Raw genomic sequence first — 12,888 nt, 5'->3', positions numbered from 1 at the left:
GTCCACTAACGTTGTCCTCAAATGGTTCAATAACATTGTTTTTCCACAGGTTCTTGGCTGGATTGTGGCTGCACCTGTAATCCTTGGTGCTCTTTATTGGAGTTTCCTTCCTGTATTTTACTGGACTACCCAGAAATTTGCTGCTGATCAGCATCGGCAATTCCCGGGTCAGAGATCTGGAATCAGGCTTGGGGACTTTTCACCTAAAAAAGCAGCTGTGGCATGACACAATACGCTCACAAATGACCCTATGCATGAGCATGATCTGATCATTTATTTATTTTTGGGATGTATGGGTTCTGTTTCTATGTAGTGTAAGTCCAACCAACCTTTGTGATGAATTCGTAGAACTTTGTAAGGAAACACCAGTGGATAAGAGATTTGTAGAAAAGGGGACAGGGCAGATTTAGAGAAGCGGGACAGAGTAGCAGTAAGAGGGGGGGAGGGAGGGACAGGGAGAGAGAAGGGGGGGGGGGGGATGGAGGTAGGAAGCGGGAGGGAGCTGACTAGAATAGGAGTGTCAACATCAAAATGTCATACAATGGGAGTCAGGTAGGCTTATATAGCCCTGCTAGGCCCAAGCAACCTTGACTAAGTTGGTCTAATCATGGCCTTCATTACAAACCATCCCCACCAAAATAATTGTCTTTAAAATTACGAGTGGTAGTTAGACATAAATGCTACCCACTGCTGCAAAAAGAGCCAGGCATGCCACCTGGGTCAAAAGGAAAAGTTGAACTTCTTTGTTTTATGCTCGTCATGAAGAAGAGCTTGCTGGTATTGCGATAATTCTTTCTATCCTAAGTGGTGTGTTGCCCCATCAGCTAGATGGAGAGACTAAAATGAAATCGTTCAGTCTTTACAAGCAGTTGTAGCTTGAATGAAGAGATTTTGGACTACTTTCTGTAGCCCCATTCTTATTCCTTTTTGTGGCAGATCTCTAGGCTATTTCCTCCATTCTCAGGCGCTGGGCTTTATACGGATGCACGTACTAATCCGGTAGGACGAGCTAAGTACTTGACTATGAGTTTGCAGATGATATGACCCTTGTTGTGGAGGGCATTGCCGAGTTTAGAGGGAGGTCTATGTGCCTTGGTGTGAATCGAGTCATTGGCACTTCTGCCCCATGCACTAGAGAGTGGGGACGAGGGGTCTAGTTCAGCCAGAGGCAAACAGAGACTTAGGGTTGGACGGGGCCTTGGATTTGCTCGAGTGGCAGGAGATCAGGGTTGTGGGTAATCTGGGCAGGGGATGGACCATTGATCCAATACCAGTCACGCTGGGGCAAGGCTAGTCTTAATGGCTGCCTTGGTTATGGGAGGGCCATCCCCTTGGAGAGATTCCGGGTGAGTGCTTTTAGCGATCTACAGCAGGGCACTTGGAGAGGATTACAGAGGTGCCCTGTGCGCTTTTTCTCATTTGCCAGCGTCTATAGCTGTATGCAGCCACTTCCTTTAAGAGATCAGAATTGTGTAGAGCAGCAGGTGCCCCAAGAGGTCATTACTACATTTCGTTCCCACCGGTGGACTAGCCTTTGTCTACAGAGAAGTACATGTTTCTTCTGGATGGTATCCCAACCGGTGACCACCCATTGGTCTGTGGTTGGAGCAGATGCAAGTGGATGGGAGGTACCACCACTGGTGCATAGTGAGATCTCGAGACGGTACCATTTGTTTCTCGAGACGATACCATATTATTTGTGGAGCTGCCTTTTAGCACAGAGGATTTGTCAGGGGACCCTCTAGATTGTGGCTCGGACATAGAGGATGCAGCGGGACTTCACTTGGGGCATGGCCTAGTGGACAGAGGGGCATCATGCCTCTTTGATCAAGATAAAGGACTATTGGACAAAGGGTTTTCCACAGGACTTGATCCCTCCCATCTCGTCAGAGACCTATACCCTCACCTAAGGATAGGGTTTGCGAGACGGTGTCCAACATTACTGCTTGGAATATTTGGGTGGCCTGTTATAATTAGTGATGGAGACCAGCATGTACCTCCGGCAGCCACCCTTGTTGCCATTTGGCTTAGATATTACACCTTACGTGCCACGTGGGAGTGACAGCTGATGGGTTCTTGGATGAACACCGAAAGGCAAGCGTGTTTATGCAAGGCTTGGTGTGCAGGTGTATTCTACACATTCATGGATCAGTGCTGAGACTCATCGTGGTAGTTGGCCCATTTTTGTGAGACTCCCCAAGTAGTGAGCCTGGTTCTCTAGAAACAGGCTGAACAGCAGCCAGCCTTCTTTTTACTTTCTTCCACGATCATCGCCACACGGATGGCTGATTTGTATGGTTGGTTTTCTCTCAAGCATTAATAGAAGGTTCTTTTTGTGTGTGTGTGTGTTGGGGGGGTTCTGCAAATTTACTTTGGCAATCCTTTGCTATCATCTTCTTGGATAAATACCGTCTGTAGGGGGATGGGCTGAGGCTGCCACAGTGCCATGAGGGATTCCCAAAAAAAAGGCAAACAGAGCAACCATCTGTTACCCACTTCATTGTCGGATTTACAATACTCCAGTAAGATGGCTGCTGCACAAACATCAAACAGATCCTTCTTAGTGTTGATTTGGGCCAGCCACATGGCCCAGTCACACCAGGTCCAATGGCTGTAAGAAGCGGATACCTGGGCTGGTGCAAAACATACTGCAGAAGGTATGGAGGCAGCCCCTTGAGCAGGTCGGCAGTCAAGCAGGTTGGCATGTCGGGAGTCAAGCAGGTCCATGTCAGATCTGGTCGTCAATCGCAGTGAAGCAGGTCCATGGCAGATTGGTGCAGCAGGTGCAGGACGTACTGCAGGAGGTGCAAGGGCTGCCAGGTGGGCAATAGGGCCAGTGACAGGTGCATCCAACAAGGGCTGCAAGGGGCAGGCTTTATAGGTCCCACATACCAGCAACAGACTGACTGATCAGCAGACCACAGTCTCTGGTCGGCAGAGGGCCAACTCGGGGTAGGTGGCAGACTGGTGGGCCAGTCTGCCATACCAGTTGGGTACTTCAGGGGATATCCAGCCCTATAAATATGGCCCCATTTCAAGGTCCAGGTAGTCGAGAAGCTTCCACCTGCTATCAATGGATCTACACCACAGCAGTCCAGACTCCATAGTGTAGATCACGAAAAGCTGTACCATTGCAGTTCAGTCTGCAGGTGTCTTATCACCCAAAGGGGCAGATCTACATCCTGTAGAAGAGTCTGATTGTCTTGCACAGGAAGACAGCAGAGGACCTCACCTAGGGCAGCCACTTAGTCTGATGGAGATGCATGGTGATCTAGGAGAGTTCTACCACAGTAGGAGCAGCAAACACGAGTCACGTCCACATCTTTACCTTCGAGGCACAAGCATGAAACACATCCTCGAGAATGTGATTAAACCGCTGTCTGTAAATTTAGTGTCCAAACTTCTTGAACACTTCATGCCAAAAATGATTCATTAACATAGGGTCACAATCATTGACATTCTCAGATGGAAGCCCACAAAGACTAAACAATTTCTCCACAAACACGTGTGTTAGCGTTGAGGGCTTACTAAACAGTTGACCCTACGCGACGAAATGAATTCAAACTCTTCCTAAACTCTCACAAAGTAGTTGCGCGTGCGCGCGCGTGCACACACACACACACACACACACACACACACACTCTCTCTCCTTACTGAGAGAAGTGCTGTATGAAATAATGAAGCTCATAATCATCCACCAGCGTGAAAAACAACTCAAAGAGATCTAGAAACATCATCAAAGGCTCTAGGTAAAATAACAATCGAAGATACTTGTAATGCTGAGATCTTTAGAAAACAACTATGCTCTCAACATACGTTATCTCTGAAGTTTCAGTGTGGTTGATAGAGTGCGCAAAGCTCAGTGCTAGACCCCCTCCAAAACATGTTGACCGAAAAGCAAGATCAGCGCAATCAGAGGCCTATTGACCCCAACTATTGTTGCTATCGACCCCAATTGCTGATGCCGACTTGTCTCATTGCTATTTCTACTCTACTGCCGATCTATAAATAAGCCTTGGCATTGATCCACTACCCTCTTGCAATGTTGCCATGTCATCATGCTATCATGTGTATATTGTATGTGTTGTTTTGCACTGATATAAGTGTGCACATTGTTTGCTAATGATGTACCCTAGCTCATCTTGCAGTTCTAGGTAACTCTAAAGCCTACCTTGGTCTACTAATCCCTTGTTCTCCCCATGTGGGTTCTCACAGTTGAGCTAACACCTCTTGTCAATGACTTGGTGGTGGACGAATACCCATGGGTCGAATGACATGCTAATAAATTGCTAGCAGTAATAATAGCTTTGTCGAGTTGCGATTAATTAACATAGGTTATACAATCAATGAGAGCCCCCTTGTGAATAATTAACCCAATGTTGTTGGAAGCTTCAAATTGCCTCTTTTTTCCATATCGCTGACATGTCGACGGCATTTAGCGCTATGATCTCATCGCTTCTGGTGGCGCTTCTCCCCTTCTTGTCTCGGCTAATGCAGGCATTGAGGTGTACGAATAGAGGGCAGTGAAGTGTAGAGAGAGGTTGAGCGAGGGGTGAGGGGAGGGGGAGAGGGAAGAGAAGGCGAGCGGAGAGGATGAAACATGAAACTCTCTCATTCTCTCTTTGGAAACACACTAGGGCCGAGGACAACAGTCGGGCTGGATCCCTCGAAGGCCTTTATTGCTTCAGAAAATTTAGAATACATGAGTTCAGCTTGCAAGCTGTGTTACAAGAAATTCAAACATGAAGAATTTACAAGGGAGCTCAAAGCTCATTTCTTTTGGCAACATGCCCAGGTTTCCAAATTCTAGATTAATTCCTATTACATGCCTCAAAGGCAATTCGTATAGCACTAGGTCACACGAGCCATTCTTAGTCGCTTGCTAGGCTAGGCCTATAATCCCTCTTGGTACCTACAATCATTAACTAAAGCGCATAACCATAGCACCCGCTAATGATTAGCACTTTGCATGCAAATAATAATCTATGGACTAATCCTAGTCACCGTAGGCATCTTAGAGCAAACATGTGCACATAACATAGAACAAATTCTTTAGTCGACCGAGGTCAACCCTCTTGTTCATAATTAAGGGCTTGACCATCAATTGACGCACCTTAATTATGGCCAAGTCTCTCCAATTGAGGTTGACACCTTGGTTAACCGAAGTTAACCCTTTTGACACAAGCTGAGTCTTGTTGACTAAAGTTAACAATCTCTGACCGAAGTTAGCGCTTTGGCTCTTTGGTTGATGGTAGTTAACCATCTTCGTCGAAGCCAAGTCTTTTCAACTGAGGCTAGGCTTACTTAATCGAGGTTAAGTATCTTTGATCGAAGCCAATACTTTGACCAAATAAATATAACTCTTTGAACATAATTAAATAAATGAAGGACTCATTAATTATGATCAATAAATGATCAACTAGAACTTTGACTTTGGAGAATTCACAGCTTGACATCTCCTCGGCTTTTATTCAGTTGATCTCAACTAAAAAGCTTTCTTGTAAATATCCAAAAGCTGTGGATGGATCAGATAACATGTCTTCATCCATCCACTTGGCATTCAATGTCAAATAGTTTTTGAATTTTACAAGATACTTGTAAAATTCGTTGCCATGAGGGCCTTTCGTACAGTATGATACGTAATTTGTTTTGGTTGAAGGACCTCCTCAAGCTCATCCACTTTTGGTGGATCCTCTGTTACTGGGTCTATAGGCTTCAGTCCCTTAAATTTCTTTAGAAGACTCACATGAAAGGCATTGTGAATTTTCTAATGCTGTGGTAGTGCCAACTTGTATGCAACCTTATTAATCTCTTTTGTAACTTGAAATGGGCCATAGGATCTGGGAGATAGCTTTGCATACACTCTTTGCTTGCCTTTTAGCTTGCAGAACCTAGCTTTCTCGAACTTTAAAAACCACCAATCCCCTTCCTTGCGATGTCATTGTCTCCTATACTTATCTGCAACCCTCTTATGCTTGTCTTGAGACCTCTCAATTGCTGTCCGGACGTGGATGAAAGCTGTCTAGAGGTCTTTGACAAACTGATCAGCTACAAATATTTCATCTTTAGTTCTCAAGATAAGTGGCAGAATCACCTTCCCATAGACGACCTCAAAGGGGGCTTTCCCCGTGGAGTTGTGAACTGTATTATTGTATGCGAACTCCACCAGTGGTAGGTACTTTTCCCAGTCTAAACTTTGGTCGGCCATGTAGCATTTCAACAAATCTAAGATTGTAGAATTTGCTACCTCACTTTGACCATTTGTTTGGGGATGGAAAGAAGAAGAAAAATTCAAATTCGTCCCCATATTATCAAATAGAGCTCTCTGGAGTAGATTGGTCATTTTGGGATCTCGGTCACTAACAATGGACTTGGGCATTCCATGGTGCTTAAAGATCTGTACCATGAAAAGCTTAGCCATATGATTTGCCTTTATAGTTTTGTGTACCGGAATGAAATGAGCTTGCTTGTTGAATCTATCAATGATAGTCCAAATCCCATTATTTCCCGACTTTGATCTTGGAAAATAAAAAACAAAGTCCATTGCGATACTTTCCCATGGTGCGTGAGGCACGGGAAGAGGCATAAGTAGGCCAGGGGCCTTCTGTTTGTCATATTTGACCTTCGGACAGGTTAGGCATTTTGTAACAAACTGATGTATATCTTTCCACATTGCTGGCCAAAAGAAATACCTCTCTAGTGCTTGAGTTGTTGCTGTAATTCCTCTGCCTGGCATAGGGAGGTGGCTGGCAATCATCTTTCATTAGAGACCCATCTTTCAGGGAATAGTGATTGGTGGATTGTGATGGGAATTGTGTGATCAAGGGTTTGTCCTATGATCATGTGCGTGTGATCAAGGGTTTGTCCTATGATCATGTGTGCGTGTGATCAAGGGTTTGTCCTAGATCATGTGTGTGCGTGTGTAGCACACAATGTGTCTAGACCATGATATAAGTGATGACGTAATGCAAAGGCCCCCACATGGGGAGGTGCCTTAATTTTAGGAGCCCCTATGATGTAGGGATTGATTTCCTTTTATGTAGGAGAGGTGCCTATGATCTAGGCCACTCTCTCTCCCATTCTATAAAAGAGAGGACTTCCTCTCAAATCAATGGAACATTTTTGCACTTGGTCCCACACTCTCTTCCATGATGTCCATCTTCTCTCCCACTCCCAACATGTGGTATTAGAGCCTCCTTGAGCCCTTATCCCATTCTAGCTTCAAAATACCACCTTATCATCTTCTGATCCACCCTCCACCTTCTTCTTCATTTATGCCCTCTTTCTCTCCAGAGCTTGCTTAGCTCTATTCTCTGCCCTCACGCGATCATTTCCAGAGCCCTTTGAACTGAAGTTTCCTCCCCTTGGGGCGCACCTTTGGCTCAAAGCTTTCCTCGACATTTCGTCTCTATCGCTCGTGCTGACACTTCCTTTGCTCAATGACCTTTCGTGTAATTCCACCCATAGCCGTGACTATTCTCTAATTCGTTCTAGCCACGGGTGGGCAATGCCACAAGCTACCTTGTGTTGAAGTTTGAGTCCAAATGCTTGCTGGAGCAAGGAGAATTCACACAAAGACTAGTAGGAGAAGACGATATTCTCATGAGCACTTCTTGGCATTTTTTGGGCAGTCCTCCTAGGTGAATATTCTCAGGTATAAGAGTATTAATTACGCATAAAAAGCCCTTTCAGTTATGCTTCATAGAGCTTGAATCAAGCCCTTCAAATTACTCTATTTTTTACACTACAATTTTGGGCATTTTTGATTGTTGAATGCTTGATGCAAGGTTAGGGATGATTCATTAACAGAAGATTCTCAGTTAATGCTGGTGTTTTGGTTCAAATACTCTCTTATAATGTTTTATTCCATTGTGAGTATCTGCTTCGATTTAAAGATGATACACATGCACTATGATTGTTGATGAGCATTTGAGTTGTAACCATGACTAGCTCTTGTGGTTCTTCTAACGAGAACTATGTGAAGAAGTCCAAGTCAACAAGAAGGAAAAAGATCAAGGTAAAGAAAACTCCTTGCAAGAGACTTTGGGAAAAGCCAAATGGATATTTCTATGCCAAGAATTTAGGATTTTTTGAGAAAAATCACTCGCATTTGTATGGTGAGGGAGACTTCTTTGTTTAGAAAGATTGACCCTCTGTAAGAGAGTAGACACTGCCTGATTATAAAGGTAAGACCCTCTCAATGGTCACCTTTAAAATAGACAAGTTCAACGGCCAATGTTTTCACACTTGGCAAATGAGAATTAAATTTGTGCTTATGAAAGAGAATTTGTGGGACTTGGTCAAGCCAGGGAATCAATCATCACAAGAAGTTGAATCCACTACAATTTAAGTTTAAGGAAAGGTATGTGAGTCTTCTCTAACTATACCTGCAGATGCTAAAAGACTAGAGAAAGCTTGTGCACTCATTGCTTTAGGATTGGGAGATGATTATGTGCATCGTATTTTTGATTTGGAATCCCCCTCTGAGACCTGTCATAAGTTAGATGTGTTATTTGGTGCTACCTCTCATACTTCTAAGTTGAATTTAAAAATTAAGCTCTTTGCTAGAGGGCATCATCAATGCTCTATAAGAAGAGAGAAAGAAGACTTTAAGAAAGGGTGAAGAGCACACACAAGCACTTGCAGTGAAGTTTTCATCAAAGAGCAAGTACAAGGCACTGGGTACTAACCATAGCCTGTATCTTTGGCGTCAAACCAAATGTGTATTTTCTTACTTGGGTCTTCTTCGAAATCTTCTTGAAGGGAGTGATTTGCAAAAATGCATCCAAAATATCTGGCTATAGGTCTTGATTGTATGTGATGCATCCATATGCAAGCTATTCCAGGCAATAAGAATATGGTCTTTGAATTGCTTGAGCATAAACTACTTGTAGAAGGCTTTCTTGAAGCCCTTTCACTTTCTTGGAGCAGTGCCAGCTGTAGTCTGTGCGCTCCACCATGCACTAGATGTAGTTGTTAGGTGTAAACTAACCATGCGCAGCTTTAAAGACTTTGAATATCTCTACGGGCCAAAAGTTGCATCAAATTGTGTAATGAATTGCATGGCTTTTTCTGTTTGGCCATACTGGCCATTAAAAGTTTCAAACCTAATAGACTTCTCGCCTTCTTTGAACTCTTTGGTCTTTGGTTTCTTGCCAGACTTCTTGTTCTTCTTCTTCTTATTTTTTGGCTTCGATGATCTAGAAGAAGAAGACGATGATGAGGATGAAGAGGTAGAGCTAGAAGAAGAAGATGAGCTTGAAGAACTATGATATGATGCTTAGCCTTTTTCTTCTTTAGAGGTGTACTCCCTTCTTGACTACTTGCTTTTCTCTTTTTGTTGTCCTCCTTTCGAGGTTTCTTGCTCTTCCTGGAAACGTCATCCACAGGAAGAACATAAACTATGTCTAGGGATGTCTTTTTCGTTGTCACCCTCTGGGTTGCCCCAAAAGAAACTCTCTGCTACTCTTCCTCTGCATGAATATCTACGAGCCTGCGAAACAATGGATCCCTTCTGGCTTCCATGATTTGTGCCAGTAAATGTCTATAACTTTGCCTCAGTCTTTTAACTCTACTCTTGCATAGCTTGATCATTCCTGGCACTCTCCTCATGGAAGGGTATGGCATTTTACTGCAAAGCCATCACTGCAACTTATCTGGTATTTTGCCAACTCTTTCACAGGGTATTTGCAACCATTGCACTCCGCTTGTTTTTTTCAAGGAGAAAATACCTCAACAAGAAGTATATTGCATTCACAACTTGTGTTAGTAATAGGATGTCAACTCAAAGCATAAACCAAAAGTACAAACACCTTTTCTGATTGTTGCAAAAAGCACTTAAAATGCATCTGTTTTCCCTTTTCCAAGTACAAAGGCATGCATCTCTTTATGGTAGGTAGCCTAGGAGGAAGTTTTGATTTTTTGAGCTCTCCTTAAGCCACATGTCACAATTATAAACTCTTGATTTGTAATTGATCCAAAGGCTTATAGTGTTTCATCCAAAATTTACCCAAAAATCATTTCATGAAAAGCATGCTAACATTTTCCATGCTTTCCAAATTCTTCTTAAGACCTATATAAGATCGTAGTATCTTGGTTTGCAGATTGAAACTACACAATAAGAAGAGACTGGTGGCACTCTGTGGGATGTTTTCTCAGAGATTGCTAGGTGATTTAAGACTTCACAACAACTTAAATCTGGCTTAAAAATGACCATCTTCATTTGTCAGGTAGGTTGAACATACACTTCTTCTCTACCTACGAAGAAGAGAAGTTTACTATGCATTCCGCTACATAGGAGAAAGATAATTGGATTCAAGAGCCTATATATGCTCTATGCCTCTATCCCAAGCTCCATAAATGTGCAAATTTTGAGCAAAGAAACTATGTTGCCTGCGAGATCGAAGCTAAAAAAAATTCCAACGTTGTATACTTTGAAACAGATAACTTGTCTTGTTTCGACATTGTTTGAGAATTATAGTCTAGAATATCTATGAATGCTTGAATTATGGCAATGAGATAGAAGAAATTTCCAAGTAATATTAAAAGATCTTTGGAATGAAATTAATACATCATATGGAGAATATAGCAAGATAACATATGGAAAACACGAACACCATATAAAAGGACAATTTCAAGGACCTATTGCTTCCTCTTCTGTTTCCCAAAACTTTGAAGTGTGTTTTTGTAAATGCTCACGCTGCTCTTCATTGAAGGGATGAAGCTCTTTTTGTCCTGGTATGGTATCAATTTCTTTATTCCTTCCATCTTTAGTTGTATCATCTTCTTTTGGTACCCCCTCTATTGCCAATATTGGTTCTTGCAAGCCAACCCATCGTCGAATTTCATGATTATTGTAAGCATACGCGCAATAGATACTTTTCACCTTTGCGAACTCCTCATAAGTCTCAACAACTGAAACAACACGCCTCTTACAAGAAAGAGACTGTATTGTAGCAAGCCCCTCAGTGAACAAGTCCAATACATACTCATCTTCTCGACAGAAACCCATGATGCCAAGGGCGACCACTTACTCCTGCGAGATCTTTTAGTCTTCTTTGTTGGTGGGTCTGCCATCTCAGCATCTGAGGCTCTGAGAAGGACACCTTCTTCCTGGGGTGGCCCAGTTGGAGAGGGGTCCGAGGTGGTATGACTTCTCTTCCTGAGGTCAAGGACCTCTACGTTAGAATCCTTGGTGCTTGATTCACTTGGAAGATTCACCCTTGGAGTATTAGGACATTCGGTGCGATAGTGACCCTTCTAGTGGCACTCATAGCACACAACATTGGCACGTTCTCTTGGAGGGCGATTGGCTTGATTTCTGATGCCCACCATCTCAAGCCGAAGATCATTCAGGGCCTTGGCTAGGTCATTGACTCCAGGTTCTTTAGCAGGAGGGGTCGGGGGAGTAGGAAGAAGGAGGGCTCATGGGTGAGGATGGGAAAATCTTCCAGGCGAAGGGTGAGGATATACACCTTGTTGAGGGTAAGCATCTAAGGGAGCACCATACATTTCAGGTGGAGGCGGTGGATATATCCCTGATGGGGGGTGGGGGTATGCCCTTGAGTTGGACCCCCTAGGTTGTTGTTACAAGAATTGAGGGGGTTGTGGTAGAGGGACAACTGTCTTCTTTGAAGTGGGGTCAGATTGAACTTTATCAAACTTTTAAGCAATCTCTTATGCTCACACCATGGTCTTTGGATTCTCCCATTTAAGCTTGAGGAAGAATTCATCACTTGCTCCTGCTACGAGGTAGCCAGCACATGCTGAGTCATTCCAGCTCAAAATCCGACATTGTTCTCTTGCATGGCAATTAAATGGTCCAGGAGCATGGCCGCTCGATCCACATATCGACGCGACATCTCACCTTCTGACTACTTCAAGTTTGCCACCTGTGGGTACACATTCTCCAACTCCTCTTCTTTGCCGAAATACTCGATCATAGCTCTGCGGTCAACCTCGGCCAACTTTGGTGAACATCCTCAGCCTGCTTCTTGTACCACACTTGAGCCAAACCCTCTAGAAATGTGGGAAGAACCAACAACCAACTATCTTCAGTAAGAAAGTTGAGAGAAACACAACGGCGCTTGAAGGCATCAAGATACTCATTTGGATTTTCTTCAACTTGACTACAGAACACATGAATGTTGGCCATGCTTGGAAAATGGAAAAGAGAGAGGCAAAATGAGGCTTATCTATTGGCAAACATGTAAGAAAACAATACGTCTATGCTCAACAGATAACAGGATCTCGTATGCAAGAGAGAAAAGCAGATAGTATGGAGAATTAAAAATTTGATTACTATAAGACTGATACAATAGATGGCGCTGCCTCCCAGCCATGCGCTCCTATGAGAGAAGCTTCCATGGCATGCTGGAACCAGTAGAGGACAGAGGCTGGATGCTAAGGAATCAGGGTTGCTATAGCCAGTGATGATGATGGGTTTCACGGGCTTGCTCTTATATAGCCACCAGTTGTAGTCGGTTAGACCCAATTGGGTGATCGACCTAGTCCGCCCAAAATGGCTGACTGGGGGTTGGTCTCAAAATAGGCCATCGACCACACGATAGAACCGTGGCGCAAAATAGCGCAACTGACCTACGGTTGCTGTTCGGCCCAAAGCCATCCGGGATCATCTGGGGCTCCAAACGGGCCCCGCAACTCGAGAGTGGGCTGCCCCCAGAAATGCTCCGTCTATCCTCAGTGCAGTCAGTCATGGGATGCCTTCCCACACTTGCATGTAGCCTAGTTGGTAGTGTGCCAACTCTATCTGAAGCCATCCAACCATCAGGCCACACATGCCCCCCATTTGATGTCCAGACCAGGACCTACTGGATAACCGAGCTACTCAAATGCCTTCTCCTCATATGGGGGGCTTACAAGTAGAGT

General features: G+C 43.9%; 1 protein-coding gene across 1 annotated transcript in view; it reads left to right on the top strand.

Annotated features, from left to right (window-relative positions):
* LOC147893075 (uncharacterized) overlaps positions 1 to 413 on the top strand; it is a 1,997-nt gene extending 1,584 nt beyond the window's left edge. Inside the window, exon 5 of the mRNA XM_087387506.1 lies at positions 50 to 413. Within this exon, the coding sequence (XP_087243632.1) occupies positions 50 to 226 (177 nt within the window). The 3' untranslated portion in view covers positions 227 to 413. The remainder of the gene's footprint in view (positions 1 to 49) is intronic.
* Positions 414 to 12,888: the final 12,475 nt, after the last annotated feature.

The sequence above is a fragment of the Dipteris shenzhenensis genome, chromosome 16 (assembly GCF_047967505.1).
Source record: "Dipteris shenzhenensis isolate YYH24624 ecotype China chromosome 16, Dip_SZ_1.0, whole genome shotgun sequence".
NCBI lineage: Eukaryota > Viridiplantae > Streptophyta > Polypodiopsida > Gleicheniales > Dipteridaceae > Dipteris > Dipteris shenzhenensis.
The sequence above is the reverse complement of the archived record's forward strand: the minus strand, read 5'-3'. Positions and strand labels throughout refer to the sequence as shown.